Consider the following 27,838-nt stretch of genomic DNA (forward strand, 5'->3'; position numbering starts at 1 on the left):
ATGAGTGTAGACTGACAAGAAACCTATGTGTACAGAAAAATGCAAACACAGCAGACTCTCAAGGCCAGAGAGGCCTTAAGGTGACATGACAGAACTGCCTTCTGGGGCAGCTGAATATACTGTGGCTACCAGGAACCGTGGGACTATGCTCAGATCACCCTGCGGGGGGGCTCCCAAAGCAGCCCTCTGGCTGCCTGCCAGGTACAGTGACGCAGGCTACCCCTCTTGGTGCCGAGACCAAGGCAGCGTCTCGTGGCTTCCTTCCACTGTCCTCGTTGTGGTCTCTGACGCCACCAAGAACAGGTAGAATACTTTTTCCACTTGAACGTTCTTCACATACTTAGAGGTTTTCTTTCAACAAATATTTGAGTGCCTATTATGTTTTGGGTATTAATCTAGATGCTAAAGATGTAAATTTTTTTTCAAAAGTCATTTTCTACAAGGACTCTAAGTTCAGCAGTTTCCACATCCTTGGTCCCTGCCCACTCCTCACTCATGAACACAGACACTTCTTTCAACCTCCTCTCAATGCAGGGTAGGGAATTCCCTCACCACACTGGTCCTCTGCTCTGGACACTCTCCAGGTGTCAAAGTCTGACCTAAGGGGCAGTGTCTATGCTGATCACAACACTCAAGGTGTGGTCTCGTTAACAAAAACTTAGAAAGGGCTCTTGACCTCTTTTCCTGGAACTTTTCCCCACTAATGCAGCTTAATGTCACTCTGCCTTGTGGGGCAGTCACTTGACTCTGTTGACTCATCATGAACTAGTCATCAGCTCAAACATTTCACCTATGCTTCTTTAACCTAGGACTCTCCCATACTGTCTGCACGTTCACTGTATCTTTTTTGTTTTGTTTTGTTTTTTTGCGGTACGCGGGCCTCTCACTGTTGTGGCCTCTCCCGTTGCGGAGCACAGGCTCCGGACGAACAGGTTCAGCGGCCATGGCTCACGGAACCAGCCGCTCCGCGGCATGTGGGATCTTCCCGGACCGGGGCACGAACCCGTGTCCCCTGCATCGGCAGGCGGACTCTCAACCACTGCGCCACCAGGGAAGCCCCTCATTGTATCTTTTTAAAACCTAAGTACTAGACGTTATACTTTTCCTACTAAATTTCACTTTTTAGACTGAGTTCATGATTCCAGTCTACCTGGATCCCTGTGGATGCAAAACATCTCTAAATTTCGTATCGATGGTGAATTTCAGACCCCTGTGTCTCTTCAGAAACAGAGAATGCCATCAATAGTATCTGAGCAGTCATTTCGCCCATCCCCTCATTTCATTGAGAAGACTGGGGCTGAAGGAAATCACTGATTTGTATCAAATGAAAGCTGCAGTGGAGGATCCAGGTCTTGACACTGGTTTCCTGATCCCAAGCGTAATGTTCATTACTCCTTACAGCTCACCCTTCAATAAATTTTAAACGCTCATAAGCAAAACAACGTTGCTTATATGGCCTTAGGCAAACTATGGCCTAAGGGCCAAATCTGGCCCACCCCCTGGCTTTGTAAATAAAGTTTTATTGGAACACAGCCATGCCCATTTGTTTATGTGTTGTCTGGGGCTGCTTTCCTGTTAGGATGGCAGAGTTGAGTAGGTGCAACAGGGAATGTATGGTCTGTAAAGCCTAAAATATTTACTATCTGGCCCTTTACAGAGAAAGTTTGTCGACCCCTGCTACAGAAGAAAGTAGGAGGAAAATGCTGCTTTATTAAAAAACCTGACTTACCCTAAACCCTCTTCTTTAGTGAGGATCACTTCAAGGCAAGATAAAATGACAACGATACCCTAGGGTATATGCAACCTCCAGGAGAGTTGCACACACCCTAGGGCGAGACCGTGAGTGAGTCTTGGCCTGCGGGGTCCCTGCTCTGCAGAAACCTTCAGACACAATCAAGGCACATGAGGATAAGGGTCACAGACAGCTGAAACGTGAGTCAAACACTGTGAGTCAGTTTTCTTACAAAGAGACAACTGGTATAAGTAAAATGGGTTTTTAGCTGCTTAAAATTAAACAGTGGCATTCAGTTAGAAACAGCAGGTTTTCACTGAGCTTCAGCTCTCAGTGTTTTAATAATACCGCACTTAGCAGAGTGTCTTATAATTGTCTGCCTATGTGTCTGCCTCCCACCAGACACACATCTAAACTGTAACCATACTGAGGGCAGGGACTATGTCTTTCTCATTTTCGGATCCTGAGTACTTAGCCTGATACATAGGAGGGGATCAGTTTATATTGTTGAATCACTGAGCGGAGCTGTCTGATGCTCTCTAAAGGAAATCAACATAATTTACATTGTTATTTCACATCTAGCGCAGTGAACAGTTTTGCACAAGTCTGCCTTATATTCAATGCATTAATAGGTCATGCCAGTCCTTAAGAGACAACCCGATTAGCAAACACTGTCAGAAATCGCTCAAGTGAATTACGCTTAGAAAGCTTGCTCCTTGTCTTTTCCAAGTCTAATATCTTCTAATATGGTAGAGTTTGTTAAAACAACAAAGATGGACCTCACTGATTGGTTCCTTTTTCATGATGATAACTAAATCTGGCTAAAGATACAATGAATGTCCCCTGAGGAGTTAAGTTGAAAAGTAAAACTCCTTTTTTTCCCAAGAGAGAACAAAGCTAGCAGCTCCTCTAGGAGGGAAATGTATCTTCCTCAACTGCTCAGGCTTTTATCTGCTGTTTTTTTAACTCTAGCAGCACTGATAGAGTCACTCTATAGCCAAGACAGTTTTTAAAGTTTGATTTGATTACAATCTGAAATTTAGAACCGCGTATCTGAGGGCAGGTTGTTGACTGCATATTACCTATGTCTACCTAATTCAATAAGACGTGTCCCAGCAGGATACCTTATGCATGTGCTTCCTGTCTTAGCAACCTCTTCCATATAAATAGTTAATATGACTCATATCACAGGGCTCATTTGTTACATTCCCGTTCTGCCAGTTAGGTTGGTTCCACAGCTAAAGACTTGGCATGGAAATAATGAAACTCCGGACAACGGGTGTGTAGCCACACAACAGCTGCATCTGAGGCCATTTCGGAATAAGCACAGATGTCCTTAGGGTGGCAATGTCGTTTTGAGCCCCATGAAGTGCTGATAAGGCATTTTAAACACCATCCCGTTGCTGGGCTGACACCACCCGAGTTGTTAGTAGCAGCCAGTATTTGTTAAAATAAATAGTTCTATTCTCCTGTTCTTTATTTTCAACTAAAATTTACCAAGTATTCCAAAGGAAGTAGACTATAAAATGAAAGAGGATGGTGCCATTGGGAAGTCTCACTATCATTTCCTACAAGTTTTCTGGAAGACTCTGCTTTCTTACAAGTTGGTTCAGGCACAAATGGCCTACACAACTGATTCAGCCTCAGATACTTATAGCAGCAAGGCTTTGGTTCTTGAGCCACTTAAGAAGGCCTGATGGGTGAGTAAGGAATTTTGTGAGCAATTAGTATGACAAAGTTTTACCTGGTGATACCAAGCCAAAGCCTAGATACAGAAGCACCCTTCTCTAGCATGGTATGGATCAGTTAGGTTATCCTGCAAGTGTCTCTTTTTAGAAGAAAACAAGCAGCACCATAAAGTTTCACTTGAAGCTTTACAAATTTCTGAGGAATAAATGATCAAGCCCAGGACCCCAAACAACTTCTAGATCAGTCAGATGTTAAGAGCTGCTGGTTATTTTATAAGCAGGGACCCAAGAAAACCTTTCAGATCTCATCCTCCCTAGTTGCTTCTGTCTAAGCAACTAGGGAGGATGAGATGCTTCTGCCTAGATGCTTCTGTCATCTGTCTAAGTAGAAATATCACAGGAAGAGTGCACCTGTTCTTAAACCCCCAAACTAAAACTGTTTGCACGCATCCCCTCCCTAGTCCAAGTGTGGCTTTGCAAGGCAGATGACTAATGTCACATCAATGGCACCTTACATATAATGAACTCATTCTTTCCTAAAGAAAGGTGCCTTTTATAGAGCTGGCCATGGAGGAAAAAAAAGAGGCGAGGCAATCACAGTGTAAACATCCTCTCTTTATCCAGGCCATTATTTCCTTACTTGTTTTGGGTACTAAGAAGTGAAAGTACACCTGAAACTAACACAATATTGTAAATCAACTGTACTTCAATAAAAAAAAAAAAAAAAAAGAAGTGAATGGCCCCAAATGTCCCATCAGAACACAACAGTCTGCCTAGCTAAGTTTTGACACCACACATTTAGAAGAAAATAATACACTAGAGAATATGCGGTATTCTACTGGCTCCCTTCCTAAAGAAGCAACCTCTAGGCGGACAGAAGCACAACAGAAAGAGGCAACTAGAGTATGTAATTTCCCACCACATTCAGTCAAGATGACTCAGTTTCCAAGCTCTTCCACCACTGCTGTCTTCTCCTCTTCCCCACTTTGGAAGAGCAGGTAACCAAATTAAGTTGGGTAGAAATTTTAATGACTAGAACAAAACCTTCAGCGCTGACCAAATTAAATCACAGTGTTTTGCTTAGAGACCGTCTGCTTTTCAGAAAAAAGCCAAGCATAACATGAAGCATTACTTTAGCGAGATATAATAATTAGCTGTCAACTAGTATATTTACATTAATAGATTCTAGATTCATTTTTGTATTTTTAATTGAATACAGGCATCTCTACTATTCTGGGGTTAATTCTACCTCACATGGAATTTGTAGTCGTCCTGTAAATTTATGACTATAACATTTCCCATCATTTCTCTTGACTCAGCTCTTCCATTTCAGGAACAACCTACATATCATGTGTCAAGACCTACGCAAAGAAACATCTTAAAGCAGAGCTGAAGTCTCTGAGTGAATCTGCTAATTCACACCTTTTTGGAGGGCAGGCAGACGCATTATTCTTAAAAATAAATCCTTTTCTCTTTATGCTCTCACTAATCTATTATAAATAAAGACCCTGATTATGACAGGTAGAAAATACAATCAGTGAGATGGTATCAATAAGAATTGCAAAGTGTTATTCCCTCACAGATAATAAAGTTGACTTTAGCAACACAAAATAATACTCTATACATACCAATCAATACCTCTACTAATTCCTTCCACAGAATTAACTGTATCTATATACTTATTACTCTCCTGACCTCAAGTGCAAAAGGAAGTATACACATACCAAAAATTACCCTGGTGGCAATCACTCATCAGACAGCAAAGAAATAAGAAAAGTTGTTCAGGGAAACATTCTCTAAATCTCCCCAAATCCTGACTCTATGCTTTCTTTAATAAATGTTCTATTTTAGATTAGTTTTTGATTTATAGAAAAGTTACAAAGACAGTAGGGAGAATTCTTATATACCTCACACTCAAGTTTCCCTCTTATCAACATCTTACATAAGTACAGTACATTTGTTACAAAATGAACTGATATTGATACATTATTAACTAAAACCTATACTTTAGTCAGATTTCTTTCTTTTTTGCTTAATGTCCCTTTACTGATCCAGGATCCCATTCAGGATACCACATTACATTTAATTGCCATGTTTCCTTAGGTTCATCTTGGCTGTGACAGTTTCTTAGATGCTTTTGCGTTTTGATGACCTTGACAGTTTTAAGGGGCACTGATAAGGTAATCTTGTAGAATGTTCCTCAATTTGGATTTATCTGATGTTTTCTCCTGATTAGACTGGTGTCACATGTTTTTGGGAGGAAGACAGTAAAGTGTCATTCTCATCACATCATACCAAGGGTACATACTATCAACAGGATATATCACTGTTGATTTTAGATTTCAGCCTTGATCACCTGGCTGTGTGTTTGTCAGGCTTCTCCACTGTAGACTTAACTTCTTTTTCCCCCTTTCATACTGTATTATTTGGAAGAAAGTCACTATGTGCAACTCACAATTAAGGAGCAGGGAATTATGCAGAATTATTTGGAAATCTGCACAAATTTGTCTATTGTTATTTATTTATTTATTCAATTGTGTATTTATATCAGTATATAGATATTTATTTTATTTATATCAGTATATAGATATTTATTTTATATTTTGGGGTTCTAATCCAATACTACTTTACTTTTTTTGCTCAAATTATTCCACCTTTGACCACTGGCAGCTCTTTCAGTTGGTTCTTGTGTCCCTTTGACATCACTGTGAGCTGTCTGAGCTCCTCTATACTTTCTGGCACAAGATGCTTCAGGTGCCGTCTTGTATATTTCCTGCCCCAGTCCTAGAATCACCCATTTCTCCAAGGAGCCCTAGTCTCTTTTATTGGAGAATGATATTGCAAGCCAACATCTGGGCACTAGGCATATACGTTTTTTAATACCTATTACTAGAGCTAGACATGAAGAACTTACAAAATGACACATTTTGAAGGCATTAAAATTAATGAAGGAAAAGTGACCAGAAAACTTTCAGCTTCATTTCACAATTCCATAGAAAAACCTAGGTAGCTTTTCTCTTTGGGTATTTATTATAATTCAGAAAGAAATGTTATGATCTTTAATTTTAATGTAGTAAGATGACAAAGGCTAAAATAACTTCTTAATTTTATGTTGTTTTGAGGTTTCAATTTTTTAGCAAGCATACTGCATTTATCTTTCAAAATAGTATTATGTATTCCCAATGCCTTAATAGCAAAATAAAGTCTATATCTAACAATCTATACGTATGATACTGACATGATAAAGCCATGAGACCAGAAGTTATCTGGCCCCATTCCAGTTTCAAAAAACCATATGCAGAGGGGCCTGATTAAGAGATTGTCCCTGAGGGCTGAGGTCACACCTCAAAATATCCTCCCTCTTATTTTCCTTCTAGGGTTACAGGAAGAAGACAAGAAATGGAGGCAGGAAACATTTGGACATTAGTGGCAATTAAATAAGGTTTCAGGCCCCACTCTGCCTGGGTCTCCTCCTAGGAATGGATGTCAGTCCAGACCATGGGGAGACAGCTTTAGGATGACCAAGCATGACAGCATCTGTTCTATTCAAACCTAAGTACCAGGGTTTCCAAAGACGCTTGCCTACATCTCTGAGATCTCAACAAACTGTGGTCCAACAAAGAAGAAAGGCAGCTGGAGTTCTGGGGGAGGAAAAGTATTCTCATCCAAACCAGACTAGTTATGTAAGGAAATACCTGGAATCCCATGCATACCTGTGATTAGGCTAAAAACATTTGCCTTCATTTTCAATTGCCCACCTGCATCTTTAAGACAACTAACAAAAGCTAGAACCATTAAGGCTTGTCAGCAACAAAAGGCTCAAGTCTCAGGCAAGCTTCTCAAACTTTGTCACATTATATTGTTTTCCCATGTAGTATTTTACTTTAATCTAGTCACAGCTGGGAGACTATACAACACTATATGTGACAAGAGAAGTTATCAGTCACTAGCCGGAAGAGTGAAAAGATCCATGGGTAGGAAAAAATTCAGATAGATCAGAGTTCAGGAGTTTTGCCTAAATCCCAGTGCTGGTCTAAGAATCCTGGATGGAAGACAAGAGACCTAATTTTAAATCTCAATTTTACTATTATCTAGTTCTACTAGCACATGTGAATTATTTTATACTTAAAAAAATTTATTTTTGCGGTACGCAGGCCTCTCACTGTTGTGGCCTCTCCCGTTGTGGAGCACAGGCTCTGGAAGCGCAGGCTCAGCGGCCATAGCTCACGGGCCCAGCCGCTCCGCGGCATGTGGGATCTTCCCGGACCAGGGCACGAACCCGCGTCCCCTGCATCAGCAGGTGGACTCTCAACCACTGCGCCACCAGGGAAGCCCTATTTTATACTTTGACAGCTCCATTTCATCAACCATAAACCAAATGGCTGAATTTGTTGAATATTATTGCTACGATTCCATAATCTAATATACTTTATTCCCGGCCAAGGCTGAGAGAGGTAGCCTTAAAATGATCCAAATCAACAGCAGTTAAGGAGTTAAAGAGAAGACAACCCGAGTTCAGACAATCACGTGGTATTTTTAAAATTCACTCTAGTGATGTCTACAAAGAAGGTGCTGAGACTCCAAACCTAAACCTGAAATGAGGAAAGAGTAAGGGGTCTAGGAGAGATGAGAGCTTTCATCTCCTGAAGAGTCATAAAACCACCGTTATGCCTATTTGAATGCAATAAACACCGTGTAAGAGTCTTCACTCATTCATTTCCTAACCCTTATCTCTATGAGCACACTCATGGAAGAGTCATACAAGGCTGGACTCTGTTTATGGCAGGCAGTTATTTTGGTAGGTGTGCCAAAGAAAAAGTGGGGACAGAGAAATAAGAACCAAGGCCCAAGAGATACTGCTGGGGAGATTTCCAGGTAGAACAGAAGGATTCTTCTTTTTTCCTCTTTTTCTATCTTTTTAAAATTGAAGTACAGTTGACATACAATATCATTTTAGTTGCAGGTATACAACGTAGTGATTCCATAATTTGATACATTGTTAGATGGCCACCACTGTGAGTCTAGTTACCATCTTGTCAGCATACAAAGTTATTACAATGCTATTGACTATATTCCCTTTGCTGTACATTACATCCTGTGACTTCTTTATTTTACAAATGGAAGTTTGCGCCTCTTAATCCCCTTCTCCTATTTCGCCCATCCTGCATCCTCCCCACGCCCCCTACTCTCTAGCAAACACTAGTTTCTAATTCGTGATTCTGAAACTGAGCTTATTTAACAGGTGAAGTACGATTTACTTAGCATTCCTGTGCACATAACAAGATCATAGATGTTAAAATGCACTTCCTTGCTTTTTTTAAATCTCAAAGCCCATGTTTTGAACCCTCTTACACTGTTGGTGGGAATGTATATGGGTACAGCCACTATGGAAAACAGTATGAAGCTTCCTCAAAAACTAAAAATAGAGTTGCCATATGATCCAGCAATCCCACTCTTGGGCATATACCCAAACAAAACTCTAATTCAAAAAAAGATACATGCACCCCTACGTTCATAGCAGCACTATTCACAATAGCCAAGGACATGGAAACAACCTAAATGTCCTTCGACACATGAATGGATAGAGAAGATGTGGTACATATATATAATGGAATACTACTCAGCCATAAAAATGAAATGATGCCGTTTGTAGCAACATGGATTGACCCAGAGATTATCATACTAAGTGAAGTAAGTCAGAAAGAGAAAGACAAATACTATATGATATCACTTATATGTGGAATCTAAAGGATGACAGAAATGAACGTATCTACAAAACAGAAACAGACTCACGGACATAGAGAACAGACTTGTGGTTGCCAGGGTGGCGGGGGGGTGGGGGGGAGGAAGGGATAGAGTGGGAGGAGCTTGGGGTTAGCAGATGCAAACTATTATATAGAAGATGAATAAACAACAAGATCCTATTGTATAGCACAGGGAACTATATTCAATATCCTGTGATAAACCATAATGGAAAATAATTTTAAAAAGAATGTACATATATGTATAACTGAATCACTGTGCTGTACAGCAGAAATTAACACAACATTGTAAATCAACTATACTTCAATAAAACAAACAAACAAACATGTTTTCCCTTTGAGAGAAAGAGTTACGGGGAGAAGAAACGAAACTAAGTTTCTGTTCTCAAAAATGATCTATAGTTATGAGCTTTTACCAAAGAATTTCTATGTCAAATGATTTAAAAATCAAAGGAAGCTTAAAAAAAAACACAAAACTGAAAGGTTTAAGTGTATGAGAACAGCATTTTCCGTCAGAAGGATTTCCTGTTTCAGGCAACCGCAGGGGACAGTGTGGGGAAACATCCTCCGGCAGCCACAGCCTGTGCTTCACAGGCCACTTCTCTGTGCTACTCACCCTTCCTCCCCAACAAATGTGACATACAGCTTATTTCTCTGCAGGTCTTTTCTGGAGTAGCCCATAATCTGATTAAAAGCATCTTCGAGCAAGTGATCTCTTCTGATAATTAACCTGTCCAGAAAAAGACAATTTGAAAAATACAGATTATTTCCTAATCCTTATCTTTCCAGAACTGGGCACTTGCCATCTAATTTCCACTTACCACAATTAATTAGGGGAAAAGTGGAGTGACTTACTATCATAGCTATCTGCAATAAAGCACACATCTGTCTGTAACTCTTAATAGCATTAACAAGTTACAACAGAGAATCATTGGTAAATAGAGCACCCCACCTAAGACCTGTAAAACCAATGCAAGAGTCCTTTCTGAATGGTCACATCAATTTATGTCAGAAGGAAAATAATTAAAAAACAACACACACACACAAAACATTTGTTTAGGAAAGGAAGAGCAACCCTAGGAGGTAATGTTTTAAGCCTGAATGCACTTAGGAATTCAATTCTTAAGTACCTAGAAAGATAACAGTGAGAACAGGAAGGACAAAAAAATTCTCAGTGTCCTCCAAAGCAGTGGAGTTTACTGTTGTGCTTAGTATTTTTTTTTTTTTTTTTTTTTTTTTTTTGCGGTACGCGGGCCTCTCACTGTTGTGGCCTCTCCTGCTGCGGAGCACAGGCTCCGGACGCGCAGGCTCAGCGGCCATGGCTCACGGGCCCAGCCGCTCCGTGGCATGTGGGATCTTCCCAGACTGGGGCACGAACCCGTGTCCCCTGCATCGGCAGGCGGACTCTCAACCACTGCGCCACCAGGGAAGCCCTGTTGTCCTTAGTTTAACTTTAAAATTAAGTGAATCTTGAGATTCCCTAAGTGAGAGATACAAATGAATGATACTGGAGGTTATTAATCTACTTGTGACAATGACAATTTAAGTCACCCTTAAACAGGTGTCAATTTTCCCTTAATGCAAATAGTAATGGAAAGGGAGATGATAGGGAGGCTGAAGGTATGAAAGCTTGATCAGCAAGACCTTAGTAAGTGAAGCTCAGAGAGGTATGGTGTTTGGGGCGGGTTGATGTTTTCGAGGGTGATGAAAGGGGAACCTGTGAGTTCAGATGAGCAAGCCCTGCAAGGGGGGCAGTGAGCCATGCGCCTGTTGGGCTGGGCAATTCTCTCACACACCCGGGTCCCGACGCTTCTGCAGTCAGACCCTCCCTCCTCTGTCCTCTCTCAAGTGGCATAGTGATCTCTAGTGGGGACACGGGACAGGGGTGGAGGTGGGGCTGAAGGGAGTATGGGTAAGTAGGAAGTTCAGATAATTCTAGGCCAAACAACAGGATGATGTTTCAATTTCCCCATTTAAAGGGCGGTGGATAAAGACAAGCAGAAACAACATTCATGACATATTCCGTTGGACAAGTTAAGCTTACTTCACAGAAGGAAACAGCTGAGCAGCAGTCCTACACTCAGGTCAGCCCAGGAGACAGTGACGTGCAATACAAGACACTGTGACAGCCTTATATCTAATGAATATGCGATATAAGTCAACCAAGAGGTACTTTTCAGGAGAACAAAATAAATCAGCTTTTAATTTTGCCTTATTTTTATGTGAAACATGGTCATCTCTTTCCTGTCTGTTTTAAAACCGTAAGTTTAATTGTGCTTCATTCAAGAACTATGTTTTAGATGATCCTGTAATTTACACATGCCCAAATAATTATGCCGACTAAAACGAAGGCTGGTCATCCCTAATCAATCCATTTCCTACATTCCAAATTGCATCCCATCTTTTCACCATCTACAAATCCTGGGGTTTGTATTATTTTGACTTACTTTAATTTCCCTGGGCCTTGTCCATATCCTTTAGTCTCTAACTTCCTGTAAAAGTTTCTTAGTTTGGCTTCAAAGTCTCGCTTGTAAGGGGCTGGAGCACGGGCATTGGCACGCTGAGTACCTACAACAAAGCACGAAGAGACGAGGGTGTGGATTTGTGCGATGTCCTTATGTTCATCACATCACCATGAAAAATATTAGCATGGGGCTGAGACCACAGTTAACAAGTAAAAGGAGGCAATACTTTTAGGTCCCTGCACTTTTCACCTCTCCAAGTCGAAGGCTGTCACAGAGCTTAACCAGGATCTTAAGATGTCTTCTTTGTGGCCTTCAAATCCTGTTTGAAGAGTTACAATGGTGCCCATGTGTTAGTCAAATATGTCCCTCTTTTCAGTCCAAATCAATATGAGTCAGTTATTCATGTCTAATGGTAACCGTTCAGGGTGGAATATCTTTGCTTGTGGCTGAGATGATATCACAGCAAATAGACAGGAAGTTATAGTGTGAAAGTATGTGGTATGCAAAGCAAGAACAGTGAGTTTCCATACTTGATGAAAAACCTACAACATTATATTTCATACCGCAGGGTAGAATAATCTTGATTTGAAAACAGAATTCAGCCATAATTGCAGAAGGCACATGTCTCCTGGTTATGCAGAGTAAAAATACTGTGATTTGTTGCATTCTTAATACATGCCAAGTACTGTAATTATCTACAGATTATCTAAAGATGTCATGTCATTACATGTCATTCCACGGCAAGCATCATTAATAAAATATAAAAGCAACATGGTTTGTTCCTCTTTCCATAGAAAAATCTGGTTTTGTGTCACACTGTGACCAACCAACAAGCGGGGATACAAAACTGATGATGAATATGGGAATCGGCGCCATGACAAAAACACTGGATATTTCCAAGACACATTTCACAAAACAATAAAAGAAACCAGAAAACAAAAATTGTGATGTCTTGTGCATTACATACCATGTAAGATCCTTAAATATACCTTTATGCATGAATCAACTAAGTGATGATTATTTTTTGCTAATACTGTGTTAGGTTCAGCAACAGATGCTCAGAATGGATAAGGTCGGGTTGCTGGAGTGGATATCTTGGTTGGGAAGACAGAAATAGAACATATCAAACAATTAGAGAATGTTTAAGTCTTAAACTAGATGGTATACAAACTCTAAAACAGAAGGAACAAAACGATAGCCCTGGGGCTATACCCAGCCCTATAGATTTTGTTTGCCACACAATGTTCTAAAGATTTAAAATTAACTGCCAACATTTAAAAATGAGGAGATTTCAAGTAGAAAAAAAAAATCCTGATTTCTCGTGAAAGTCAGTTGGGAACTCTTGCAACAACTGGCTTGCATTTCCCTGGGGCTACAGAGGGCAGCTGCCCCATTAGGTGAAGCACGTGCTCTCCACTGTGCCACCGCCACTCAGCGAGGATGCATCTGAGATCAGTGTTATAGAAAAGTAACAGTAAATGAGGATAAGCAGAGATCAAAATGGAAAAGACTTCGGGGAGGAGATGTTATTGGAACCAGGCCTTATAAACATGGGAGAACTATAGTCTATACTGGGGCAGGGCAGCAAGAGCTGGAATAAGCATTGCCTGCATGTTCAGAAGACACGGAGGAGACCCCACTAACCTAGAGCAGAGGGGGAGTGCTAGGACGTAAGTAGGAAATTAAATTGGTCAGAAGTTTGGTATGAAATTATGAGAAGAATTTTTAAAGACCTAGCTGAGAAGTGTGAGCGTGCCACTTCTGCGCCACCAGGGAAGCCCAATATAAAGCTTTTTAAACAATAACAATAGCTGTCATTTGTTGTGTCTGCTATGCATTAAGGACCATTCACTTTACAGAGAGGATCTTGGGAAATCCTCACAAGTCTAAGAAGCAGGCATTAGTGTTATTACTGTCATCACCACTTTGTAACTAAGGAAACTGAAGTCATATGACAGTGAATAGTAGATTTAGGATCTGAGCCAGGTCTGTCTGATGCTAAAGCAGCATGGGAAATGATGCTGGTGGACAGGAGCATATGAGGCTTTCTACATACTAAGCTGGAGAGGACAGCTGCTCAGGTGGATATACCTTGCGGACACTTGAAAATATAGTACTGGAGTTCCAGTGAGAGATCCGGGCCACACTTGTGGACTAAATGAATTAGTGTATGTGTGGTATGGCACTTCGCGCAGCGCCGGCTGCATAAGCAGCCCCATGTAAACGTCAGCTGTTATTGCTATTATCTGCATAGTTGTGAATACTAAACACATGGGGAAATGTACTGAGGTCGGGGAATGGAATTTAATAAAATGGGCTATTGATGAATAATATGTCTAGAGTTCTGTTGGCACAGTTATGAATCTTTTACCCAAAGAGCTAAGAGCTATGCCATAAAGGAAACAAATAAACTTGACCTTAAAAGGTCTGGGATGCAGAAGACTCCTAGGCAGTGGTTCTCAATCTTGACCGCACATTAGAATCACTCAGGGAGCTTTTAAAAATCCCAATGTTCAGGCCACAGCCAGGACATATGACATCAGAATCGGTGGGGGTGACACCCAGACATTAGTGTGTCATGCAGCTCTCCAGATGATTCCAACGTGCAGCCAAGTCTGAGAACCATTATCTCCCACAAGAAGGTCAAAGGTAACCAATGAAACGCCTGGGCATCATCCAGGGACCAACACAGGGGAATACTTCCCATGTATTTGAAAGGTATCATTTGCAACATGAAGGACCATGATCTGCATGGACTCTGGGCTCCTCTCTTGGATGGCTGAGGGACAGAGCCATGCAGCACAAGTCCAGTTAGAGTGGCAGAATAAAGCTTTTGCTGCTGCAGTCTGAGTAACTGCAGACTACTAAACCCAGACAGCTCAGAAAGCAGCCATAATGAATCAGCTTTCAAGAGCGCGATCATTGATAGGGAAGAGGAAAAACAGGAACAAAAGACCGAAAATCTTCCAGGACTCAAAAGAAACCCGATTCTTGAAGAGTTGATTACTTTTGAAAAACAGCACATATACTATTGCTATATAATTTGAGATGCTTAAAAGGATGTGGCAAATGCCGTAACGCATTCCATCAATATCAATACAGACACTTAATAAAAAATAGCTCTGACTCCTTTTAAGCTCTAGGTAAAGGAATTCAATTATGGAGGCTCTGGAGACAGAAACTGTTAAATGCAAAAATTCTTTTCCCAATAGTTCTATGATGAAAAAATCATTTACACATTACATCATGATTTAAAAATTACAATAAATGATGCTGTTGGCCCTTGTCAAATTCTTAATGCAAGTCAGGTGCAACTGCCAAGAAAATCCAGGGCAGAAACAATATTACTTCCACTTTGGAAATAAAACATTATCTTGGAGACTGAGCTCACAGAACTAAGAACCGTAACTGTAAGTGAAGTTCTAGAATATAATTCTCTTATAGAGAGAGTAATGTCATAGTCTTTATGGTCTTAGGAAAGGAAGTCAGATACGAAAAGGTCAACGTTACATATAGGAAGTGATCAAATGAAAGGCTGGTTTTATGGACAGTCAGTATTATGTTAATTATTTATGGGAAAAAATTTCAGTAACAGATATCAGACTTTTTAAAAATCATCTCTAGGCAGGCCTAAAGTACTTCCATATAGTGTTACACTGTTTCCACATTCTGTTAAAAAACTGCACAATCACATACAAACTAAAGAATTCTACCAGGCAAAGGATGATACTAGAGGTGATACTAAAGGTGATACTAGAAAAACCTTGGCATCAAACAGCTAAGAAGTCTGGGTCTTTTTTGACGCTGGGTGTGCCACCCAGAACCCAGAATGCTCTGATGACTTGCTCTTGGTCTGCAATGGAGGGGGATGAAGCTCAGCCTAATTCAGCATGGTTCCAGGCCTATGTACTGGGATGGCTCAGAAGAGAATTTCTTTTCTGTTCACTTTCTAAAACAGATAAACTCTATGACATTTTTTTTTTTTTTTTTTTTTTTTTGCAGTACGCGGGCCTCTCACTGTTGTGGCCTCTCCCGTTGCGGAGCACAGGCTCCGGATGCGCAGGCTCAGCGGCCATGGCTCACGGGCGCAGCCGCTCCGCGGCATGTGGGATCTTCCCAGACCGGGGCATGAACCCATGTCCCCTGCATCGGCAGGTGGACTCTCAACCACTGCGCCACCAGGGAAGCCCTCTATGACATTCTTAAAACAATAATTCCTTGTTAGTGAATGAGAACAAATTATCAAGCATTATAATAATTTCTGGAAAACTATCTTATGGAACATAGATCAACAATGGAAATTAAGAAAAAAACCAACCAACCAACCAAACAAACAAAACCTCAAAAAATAGCTGGCACAAAGCACAAGCAAGGAAGTCCTGGCATTTTTGCTTTATTCTCTAAGAGTAATAAAAGGCCCTCAGGTCATTGTTTTGACCTTGTTGATGCTTCCATTTACCTACCATTTATTTATTTGATAAACTGATTTTTCAAATGTTGGCAAATTAAAAGCAATTTATTAAAAGGGGAAAGCTGGAGGGCATGCCAGTGACAGGCATCTTCTGAGAGCGTTAGGGGTGGGAAGCAAGGGAGAGTAACAGCAACAAAAAACACAAAAATAAAAATACCTGTATATTGTGACAGAGATAGTATTTGGTTTTCCTCCAGTCTCTGGAATCATAACTCCCCCATCCCCACCTACCCAGAGAGCATCCTTCATTTGTACTGTTTGGTTCCTAGATCATCCCTGTGGGGCTTAGAAAAGAGAAGGGATAGAACACTTTTTCTAACAACAAGTATAAAGCTGCTTCAGAGACTGTGGAAAAGGGGAGGGATGGAAGAGGGAGAAGGGAGGGTGGGAGGAAGTCAAAGAAGGAGGAAGGGAGAAGAGGGAGAGAGAGACGCTGAGAGAGAGAGAAAGGGAGGGAGAGAGGGAGGGAGAGATGGAGGGGGAGAGAAAGTGAGGAGGAAAGGAAGGGGGAGGGGAGGGGTGGGGAAGGAAGAGAGAATATTTGTGAAAAGAGCCGATGAGATAAGCAGCAGCTGGGATACTAAGACTGGAGGAAGAGAGGGGAAAAGAAAGTCCTGTGTGTTGAGAGAAGTAACTGCCCTGAAGACAGCCTTCGGTAAAGACCCACACAGCTCTTCAGTGCTCTCTCGTCTGTTTTACTTCTCTTGAGTGTGATCTGGTGCTCTACTGGCTTCCAGAGTGTCCAGTTCTAGTCAAGTTATAACAGCTCTGTATGCTGATCCCCCCGAACCGTGAAATATCCTCAAGGCACTGTGTCTAGGGAAGCAGGGAGAAGTATAATGTATTTATGAAAGAGTCTCAGCAAATGGTGGGTTAAACAAATTCTCAGATGTCTAATGTCACAGCTTTGGTCACGTGGAAAATTCACATAAGTAAGCACGTCTCCAACAATATTAGGTAAATTAGGTGTTCTTGCATTTCAATTCCTAGAAATGTACAGCTACAAAAAGTCCTTAAATAAAATTCTGGATCCTATTATTTGGCATAATAAACCATATGGTAATTGGAAAGATCTTTTCCTTCTGGCATAGCTAAGGTTGGGACTGGCATTATAATGGTCCTAGAAAAACAAACCTTCACATTCCAAAATTTTGACAAATTTTAGGTGAGCACTCTAACAGCTGCAAAAAGCAGCGAGTCCAAGTTTCCAAAGCCCCTCTCTCTCCTGCACTTGAAAAGACATGTAAATGGGCTTGGAATGGGGAAAAGTATGGAAAGTTTAGCAGGTTCCTGGGTGTTCTGAAAGAAGATCATTAAAATTTATGATTGTCGTAATTTTTCCAATATTATTCTCATACCACTAAAAGGGATGAAATTCTAGTCACAAGAAGGAGCATCAGACAACTTGAAAAAATCTGTTAGAAATGTTTTCATAAGAACTTTAGGAGTACTGGTAGAAGAGGCTATTTTACTCAAAGAAACATCAGATCCCTCCACAGGGTAAATAAGGCTAGTCCTGTCCTTGTTTCATGTGGAATTAGTTATAGTTACTTCCATTGATATCAGGCAGTACATCCCGATTTCAAGATCAAATAAAGTCCACTGAAATAGAGTAGGCCAAAAATATGGAGATGATTCTTCCTGAAAATTAAAACCACCACAAACACTGCTAGCAATTTAAATATATTTGGGTTAGACATGTCTTTGGAAAACGTTTAACTCTCAATCTGCTTCCAGAATGCATTTATTACCACCATGGGTTACTTATGTACATTTGTGATGCTACATGAAAAGAAGAAACTTAGTCACCATTTAGAATGTTCACAGAGTCTCAAGTCCAGCCTGTCACCGAGAGCACATGCTTTTGCAGGGCTCAGAAGGGAAAGAATCCGGTGAGCTACTTTTTCTCTAGGAGGAGAGGCCACAGAAAAGGTCTGGAAAAGAGAGCTTTGACTGGGATGAGCAATACTCCACAGAGCTTCATTCCTTTAGCCATAAAGCATGAGGTGAAGGGACAGCCCATTTAAACCCCCTCGTAGGTTCTAGCTAAGATTAAGGCCAGTCAGAATGATTAAATATCTAGGCAGTCGGTTCTGCAAACATGATATAGATTTATATATATCAGTTATTAGTAGTTCAAATCTTGACAAATTAGACTTCTCAGATTTCCAGAAAGAGAGAAAAAGGGATAAACTAACATTTATTGGATGCTTGACATGTTTTAGGTACCAGGTGAGGCATTCTCCTCCAAATAGCCATGGGAGGTGATTACTATCATTCCCATTTTAAGGAGAAAGAAATTCAAATTCAGGAAAGGAAGTAAACTGCCCAAAGTCACACACAGTTGGTAAATGACCAAGGCCAGCTGTGAATTCCATTAATTTTTCCCCTACACCTTTACACTTACCCATAGAGCCATATACTTATTTTCTTTTCATCCTGTATCATCAAAATAAGTGTCCCTACTTTGTTTGAAAGTTGACCTGTGCTTTGCCTCCGGTGTCCTGCCTTCCCACGGGCCTGTGCTGTGCTGACTGTTGCTTCTTCACCCAACAAACCACTTTCCTTCCACCCACATTATCTGACCTCCGCACACACATGCTCAACTTCCCCATCCTAAAATCCCTTCCTTAATTCCTCTTCTCCTTCTAAGTACTGCCTTATTTTGCTTCACTTCCATATTTCATGAAGAGAGTATTTTTCATGCCTGTTTTCTACTTTACATCTTCTAGCATCCTGTAACTGGTAACATTCCAGTTCATGACCTATTAATTCATAGAAACTGCTTTGGCAAAGGCCACATATAACTTCATGATTTTCAAATCTAATGGCCTCTTCTCAGGCCTCATCCTTCTTGACTCCTTTGAACACCTGGCCCTGTTGGCCACTCCTTCCTTCTTGAAACATGGCTTCCCCGAAAAGACTTTCCTAATTCTCTTCCAAAATCCATTGGCTCTCTCACTTTCACTTGCACCCTCAGCCCCTCCCTTAAATATTGGAGCTGCTCATGTCACCATCCCCTATTTTCTCTTCTTTTCACTGACCTGTCCTCCCTACTTCCTCTGTCTACCCAATGGGCTTCAACTGCCGCCAGCACACCTGTATTCCTAGCTGCTAACCTCCCCTGAGCTCCAAGACTCTGTTTCCAGTTGTCTTTGGGTTTCCATCTCCAGTTGGATGGCCCAAAGATTCTTCAACAAAACATGTCTCAAACCAGCCTTTCACCTCTCCCCTCCAGTCTAACCCTTTTCCCTTTCTTGGTAGATGGTGTTACCATCTGTCTAGCAGTCTATGTGGTGAGAACCTTAGAATTTGCCTTGACTCTTCCCTACTTGGACTTAAAGTTCTAGAATCTCTACATCCAACATAGCCTTTGAATTAACTCCCTTTTCTCTATCACTGTTACTCCAGCCCTTATCATGTCACCTGGGTTAATGCAACAGCCTCCCAGATGGTTTCTCTAACTTTAGTCTCTCATCTTCTAATACATCCTCCACATGGCCACCAAACTGAACTTTATAAAACAGGACATTCCTGTTTGTAAATTTTCAGTGGCTCCACATGGAGTACAAAGTAACACTTCAGAGGCCAACCAACTCTAGCTTATCTTTCCAACCTGCGCTTTGAGAACTTGCCTTTACTTGTATCTATTAATTTGTCCTAAACTACTTTCATGCTTCTGTGGCTTAGCTCATGCTACTCCTTAGAATGTCCTCGTTCCTTTGGTCCACCTGGTAAAATCCTATTCATCATTCTTCAAGACTTCCCTTTATACCTTTCCCCAAACACCCCACCCCCATCTTGAATGAAGAATTGTTCCCACACATTTCTTCATTATAGGACTAAACACAGAGCTTTTGGAGTCACTTGTTGACTTACTGCCCCACCGTGAATTTTCAAAGGCAGAGACTGTATTATTCATCTTTGTAGAACCAGGGTCTAATTCAGGGCTTGGATCATAGCTGGATGCTCAATAAATCTCTATTAAATGAACAAATTAATAGACCTTTTTCTGTTTGCAGTATTCAGTTAGGCTGTAGCTTCACTATGATACCAATATATGAAACAGGTGTTATATATCAGAGAACACAGAGCAGCTTTTAGTGACACATACGGAGTTTGGATTTCTATTAAAATAGTTTTAAATTCTGATAACTGCTACAGTGTGAACTATATATGGCTTATAATAAGGATAAATAGAGCTGATGTTCTGTCAACATCATGACTACTTTCCTTAAAAAATAACTCATTTGCTAAGCTGCATTATCTACTACTTATTCATTCATCCATTCATTCCTCCATTCACACCATACCCCTTTCAAAAAGAATTTAAACTTAAGATTTTTAGTTAATTTCATCTATCAGCATGTTCTACCTGCCCATGTATCTCTGGTCTTCCTATCTAATGCAGTTAGTAACTACTGAAGGGAAAAAAATTATCCAAGACCATTAAACTCACTAATTCTAATTCTATAATATTTCTTGAAAATAGAGATTTCTCTTTATTATTCATTGACTCAATCTCCTAACTAGAACTTTTTAAATCCAAAAAGCTAACATAGCATTTTGTGCCCTACTATTTTCCAAGATATATTAGGCACTACATAACATAATGAAAAGTAAATTCTACATCTGAGTATTTCATACTGCTGACATTTATCCTATTTTGGAATGTCATTATTTTCCTGTCAAAATAAATCCCCATGGAAACGAGCCAGTTTTAAGAGACAGGAAGTACCACAGAATATGTACCTGTGCTAACAGTACAGATGTACCCAAAGTGTTCCCTTACTGTCCTTTATGAGGACAGAACATGTGACTTCAGGGCTCACTCCTCAGAGAAACTGCATGCAGCCGGTGGACTCACCTGGTGAGTTCTGGGGAGAGGACACAGGAGAGCCACGTGGGGACTGACAGTAGCTGGGATGGAGTAAGGCATGTGGAGGCACATATGACATTATCTCTTCTTCAAATAAACTGGGGAAAGACAAGAAATAAAATGCATACTTTAGCCAAAGAGGTGGGTAAATGCCTTGTTTCCGCAATGAGTAAGTCGATCTCTCGCTCTGACCAATTCCATCTGAGGTCCATTTCACGTCCTAAAGAAAGCACCTGTCCCCCTTCTCCTGCAGGTAATTAGTGGGACAAAAACAGTTGGCTCTTGCATATTTTGTGAAACCTGTGGTTATTTGCCTGTTTTCCTACCAACTTTGGACAGCATGATCTCTATTTTGTTACTTTTTTTTTTTTTTTTGCGGTATGCGGGCCTCTCACTGTTGTGGCCTCTCCCGTTGTGGAGCACAGGCTCCGGACGCGCAGGCCCAGCGGCCATGGCCCATGGGCCCAGCCGCTCTGCGGCATGTGGGATCTTCTCTGACCGGGGCACGAACCTGCGCCCCCTGCATTGGCAGGCAGATTCTCAACCACTGCGCCACCAGGGAAGCCCCTCTATTTTGTTACTTTAAATGAGTTTGAGTTTGCACGTTCATCTGAAAATAGCCTGGATTTTTACGTCTAGGAATATGAGTCAAACACAAGAGACAATGTTTATGGAAGACCCATAGTAAATACACAAAGTATGTTCATACCTTCATTCCAAGGCACATACAACATGGTCTCAGCCTTCAAAGAGCTCGGGATTTCTTTGCAGAATTAAAAGCAAAATAAAACAAAACACCTCTTAAATAATTATAACTGCTAAATAATAAGCTTCCTCATTTAGTCTGGCTTTATAATGTTTTTCAGATGTGAGGATTTTGATGTTATTCAACCTAGTGTCTTCTTTCTCCTCCATACTGAAATTTCTGTTTCTAATACTCTCCTAAAAGATAGTAACCAGGGATCTGAGATCTTGGAATCCTAGACTTTTCATTAACTGTTATGATAAAGAAATGTACTACTGATTATCAAATATACAAACACTTGACAAATAGAATCAACAATATAAGTAAGAGTACTTGTGTTTTTTAAATTAAGAGTAGAAGTAGCTTTCCCTCAAATTTGGTCACATCTAGAAACCTGCTACTTGTTTTCAAAAAACACTGAGAAAAAGTGCCAACAGTTTAGTCTTGCGAAGATTTAAGGAAAGAACTCCTCAGGGTTATAGCACTGGTTTTCCACTGAGGCTATTTTGCCCTTCCCCACACTCTATGGGGACATCGTACAATGTCTGAGGATGTGTTTGGTTGTCGTAACTGGGAGAGGAGGTGCTTTCGGCATCTAATGGGTAGGCCAGGATGCTGATAAACATCTTACAATGCACAGAATAGCTCCTTGCAACAAAGACATATCCAGCCCAAAATGTCAATACTTTTAAGGCTGAGGGACGCTGGGTTACAGCAATGCAATAACAACCTGATAATTCTTTCTCTGGTTCTTCATTCACCTGCACACGTCTGCTAAACCACTATCACAAAAACATTTTTAGACACCATAGTTTTTTAAGCCATATTTCCACTTTTAAACTATAAAAGTCAAAAGATTTAGAAACAGAAGCAATAAGTAATTGTATTTGTAATACCAAATTAAGCCCTGAAACAGTCAATTCTCTTTCTCAATAAATCAATAACCATTGAAATAATGTGAATTTTAAGTTGATTGCTAAGGAAAAATGCCATATAAACAGTTGATACCATAAAGGTCTAGAAATTCATAGCTAAATTAATTGAAAAGTAGGAATTAGCACCCTCTCCTCAAACATCTATACCTGTGTCCTTTGCTCCATGACACTTACTTCCTTTAAATACAACCAATATGCAGAAATCGTTCTTATCGAGAGAAATTTTTTTTTTTTTTTTTGCGGTACGGGGGCCTCTCACTGCTGTGGCCTCTCCCGTTGCGGAGCACAGGCTCCGGACACACAGGCTCAGCGGCCATGGCTCACGGGCCCAGCTGCTCCGCGGCATGTGGGATCTTCCCGGACCGGGGCACGAACCCGCGTCCCCTGCATCGGCAGGCGGACTCTCAACCACTGCGCCACCAGGGAAGCCCGAGAGAGAAATTTTTTTATTTGAAAAATTTAATATAGGAGAGATAGCGAATAACATAAAAACACTCAATACATATCATCCAGGATTAGTACATGTTAACCCTATTACTTTTGCTTCAAACACACATGCATACTTAGAGATGTCTATATATCTATATATAGATGTACCTATATATCTGTGTGTATGCATGTTATGTATATGAAGTCCCTTTTGAGTGCCTCTATCATGACTTTAACATATCCTTCCATAGTCTGATATTTCGCAACATATGTACAGATGAACAATATACAGTTTTGCCTTATGCGCTGCTAAAAAATTATTTAAATACTTTATAAGTATACTGAATTACTGAACATTTTTTATTCAACAATATATTTCTGGTATCTGTCTGTGTTGATATATAAGGGTCTAATTTACTACTTTTACCTGCTATGTAGTATTCCATTCTATTAATGTATTAGTTTATTTATCCATACCTTTCTTGACAAATATTGACTTTTTCCCCAACTGTATGCTTTTTATCAATAATGGTGCAATGGATATCCTGTATGTATCACCTTGTATACATGTAATACAGTTTCTTAGTGTAAATATGGTATATTTCTAAAAGCAGAGTTGCTCAGTCATAGTGTGTATGTCTTTTTTTTTTAAATAGATCTTTATTGGAGTATAATTGCTTCACAATACTGTTTCTGTTGTACAACAAAGTGAATCAGTCATATGCATACATATATCCCCATATCCCCTCCCTCTTGAGCCTCCCTCCCACCCTCCTAATCCCACGTCTCTATGTCATCGCAAAGCACTGAGCTGATCTCCCTGTGCTATGTTGCTGCTTCCCAGTAGTTAACTGTTTTACATTTGGTAGATGTTAATGCTATTCTCACTTCGCCCCAGCTTCCCCCTCCCTTACCGTGTCCTTAAGTCCATTCTCTATGTCTACGTCTTTATTCCTGCCCTGCCACTAGGTTCATCAGTACCTTTTTTTTTTTTTAGATTCCATATATACATATATATATATATATATATATATATATATATATATATATATATTAGCATACAGCATTTGTTTTTCTCCTTCTGACTTATTTCACTCTGTATGACAGACTCTATGTCCATACACCTCACTGCAAATAACTCAGTTTCGTTTCCTTTTATGGCTGAGTAATATTCCATTGTACATATGTGCCATATCTTCTTTATCCATTCATCTGTCGATGGACACTTACGTTGCTTCCATGTCCTGGCTATTGTAAACAGTGCTGCAGTGAACACTGTGGTACATGTCTCTTTTTGAATTATGGTTTTCTCAGGGTATATGCCCAGTAGTGAGATTGCTGGGTCATATGTTAGTGCTATTTTTAGTTTTTTAAGGAATCTCCATACTGTTCTCCATAGTGGCTGTATCAATTTACATTCCCACCAACAGTGCAAGAGGGTTCCTTTTTCACCACACCCTCGCCAGCATTTATTGTTTGTAGATTTTTTGATAATGGCCATTCTGACTGGTGTGAGGTGATAGCTCATTGTAGTTCTGATTTGTATTTCTCTAATAATTAGTGATGCTGAGCATCTTTTCATATGCCTCTTGGCCATCTGTATGTCTTCTTTGGTGAAATGTCTCTTTAGATCTTCTGCCCAATTTTTAATCGAATTGTTTGTTCTTCTGATATTGAGCTCCATGATAGCTAAAAGCAGCGTTGCTCACTCATAGTGTATATGTCTTTTTAACTGTACAAGATATTGTCAAATTGTCCTCCAAAGAGGTTGTAGAAATTGCAATCCATTGAGTCCAGAAAACATGGAGTTCCTGCTTCTCACTTGGTATTACCAGACTTTTTGATTTTTTCAAATTTAATAGTATGAAATAGTATCTCATTATCTGAAATTGCATTTTATGATTACTAGCATCTTTCCATGAGTTTATTGGCTATTCATGCTTCAATTCCTTTGAAATGCCTTTTTATATTCTTTTTTTCTTTAATTTCTTTATTTTATTTATTTTTATTTTTGGCTGCGTTGGGTCTTTGTTGCTGCATGCGGGCTTTCTCTAGTTGCGGTGAGCAGGGGCTACTCTTCGTGGCGGTGCACGGGCTTCTCATTGCGGTCGCTTCTCTTGTTGCGGAGCACAGGCTCTAGGCACGTGTGCTCCAGTAGTTGTGGTGCGTGGGCTCAGCAGTTGTGGTTCAGAGGCTCTAGAGAGCAGGCTCAGTAGTTGTGGCGCATGGGCTTAGTTGCTCCGCGTCATGTGGGATCTTCCTTGACCAGGGCTCGAACCCATGTGCCCTGCATTGGCAGGCCGATCCTTAACCACTGCGCCACCAGGGAAGCCCCTTTTTATATTCTTTTTTTTTTTTTTTTATATTCTTTTTTTTTTGCGATACGCGGGCCTCTCACTGTTGTGGCCTCTCCTGTTGCGGAGCAACAGGCTCCTGACGCGCAGGCTCAGCGGCCATGGCTCACAGGCGCAGCCGCTCCGCAGCATGTGGGATCCTCCCGGACTGGGGCACGAACCCGTGTCCCCTGCATCGGCAGGCGGACTCTCAACCACTGCGCCACCAGGGAAGCCCCTTTTTTATATTCTTTATCCATTTTTCTTTTGGGTTATTTTCTTTCAAATTGATTTAAAGGCATGCTTTGTGTATTCATAATATCTTTGTTTTATGTGTTGTGATATATTCTTCTAGTTTGTTGCCTTCTTTATGCCTTTATATGTGGTGCCTTTCATTACATAAAATTAAGAATCCTAATGTAGCCAAATTTATCAATCATTTCCCATATAAGCTCTGTTAAAGGCACACTTCTTACATTAGTTGAGTTAGTGACAGAATACATGAAATAGAATAACAAATACAACAAAGTTATTTTAAAGTTCTTGAGTTTTGTAATAGCTATATTGGAAAATAACCTTACATGGGTTTATTTAAAAATGAATAATTTCCTAGAGCTATATCATTTCTACATTGCAACTTGCTGATGATATTCAAGTCCATTTGTACCAAGAGTGACTTTCCTTTTTAAGAAACAGACAATGTATATAGGTAAAAATTAAATAAGATATAAGGTTATAATGTACAGCACAGGAAATATAGCCAATATTTTTATAATAACTTTAAGTGGAGTATAATCTATAAAAACACTGAATCATTATGTTGTACACCTAAAACAAATATAGCATTGTAAATCAATTATACTTTAATAAAAATATTTTTATTAAAATGTAATTCACATACTACAAAATTCATCCAAGAAAATAAATATTTTTAAATACAAAACAGAAAGAAATAGACAAAGTATAAAAACAGAAACAGAGACTCCATCTACATATCCAACAAGTCCACTGCCTGAGTTTATAGTTACTGATTCATGACTCAAACTCCAAAGTAAAATAAAAAATATAGAGCTGAGAATATCCCAAAATGTTTCAATAATCATTAAATATTATTTATTAAGCATGCACATGTAATATATTGTGTCACAGCATACAACTATTTGCTCATCCAAATGAAGTAACAGTCTAGAATTAAATAACGTCATTTGTCATTTGTATGTAATAATTATAAAGCTACTATATGTAAGTAAATTTCTCACACTTCTCCAAAGGCTCAACTTCAGAAAACATGCTTATTTTCCCAAAAGGGCAAAAATGTAGCCTTGCTCTTTATATATAAATCAGTTTTCAAATATTTTAAAATTCAACCGCATAACATATAGAAATTCATGCCAACTGTGGTGTTTAACAATGTACAAATATTATAAACTTTACTGTAACTCAAAATATTTAGGACCATACCCATCTAAGGATTATTTAACTAAGGACAGGTGAACAATAATCATGATTTCTGTTTTGCAATCATTTTTGTTTTTACTAATTCCAAAAGTAGAGCTCTTTAAATAAAAAAACACAGACTTCTAGAACGAATCAAAAGAGTCCTATCCCAGCCAGGATTTTGTAATAAATGTTACTACTTTATCAACAACCAAACTATGGTAGAAACATCATACTCCATATTAATTGCCCAAGAGTCTTCATGAGTATCTAGCATGCTACATCCTGCTTTCAGAACTGCCAGAACACAACAAGTTGAGGGTCACCACCTGGGCTGAGAAGTGATGCCCAACCACCAATACATCTTGTTCAGGATAAAATGAAGTGAAATCCCTAAGGAAAGTGATTATATCCCTTTGAATTATGCTCCAACCACAGAGTAAAAGAAAATAACTTTTTGGCTTTAGTTTTACAAATATGGCAACTATCGAGCATGCAGTAGAAATGGTTAGAGTTAAGATTATCATGAATAATATGAATGAGACTATTAACACTTTGAGATAAATAAAACATTGCTGATATGGCCAAGCATGACTTCCCTTTAAGCCTATGGAGGTTATAGTAGTAGGTGCCCCAGTCACTAGGTACGGCAAAGCATTATTTTACTCTGATCTCCTACATTTGAGAGATAATATCAAAAATGAAAAAGTCTCATGAAAACTTGCCATTCTAAGCTACTCTAAAGTTTAAAACTAAAGCTCACCCAACCATCAGAAAAGAAAATATAATTGGTCAGTATTAGGAAGGTCTATCAAGTTGGCAGTGAGCACCAGTGACCAAATTTCAACTTTCTTATCTGATTTCCCACCTTAAATTCTCAAAACCATAAAGTAAATAGATAACGTCAAGTCAGCAAACAGGGACAAAACACCTTTCGAGAAAAAAATTTTGGACGAAAATAT

General features: G+C 39.9%; 1 protein-coding gene across 1 annotated transcript in view; it reads right to left on the reverse strand.

Moving 5' to 3' along the window:
• The window catches only part of HECW2 (HECT, C2 and WW domain containing E3 ubiquitin protein ligase 2), a 244,591-nt gene that overhangs the window by 29,401 nt on the left and 187,352 nt on the right, over positions 1 to 27,838 (reverse strand). The window contains exons 18-20 of the mRNA XM_065880275.1: positions 20,986 to 21,095; positions 11,630 to 11,750; positions 9,799 to 9,912 (exon numbers count right to left, since the gene is read on the reverse strand). Coding sequence (XP_065736347.1) covers positions 9,799 to 9,912; positions 11,630 to 11,750; positions 20,986 to 21,095 — 345 coding nt within the window. The remainder of the gene's footprint in view (positions 1 to 9,798; positions 9,913 to 11,629; positions 11,751 to 20,985; positions 21,096 to 27,838) is intronic.

The sequence above is a fragment of the Phocoena phocoena genome, chromosome 7 (assembly GCF_963924675.1).
Source record: "Phocoena phocoena chromosome 7, mPhoPho1.1, whole genome shotgun sequence".
NCBI classification, from domain to species: domain Eukaryota; kingdom Metazoa; phylum Chordata; class Mammalia; order Artiodactyla; family Phocoenidae; genus Phocoena; species Phocoena phocoena.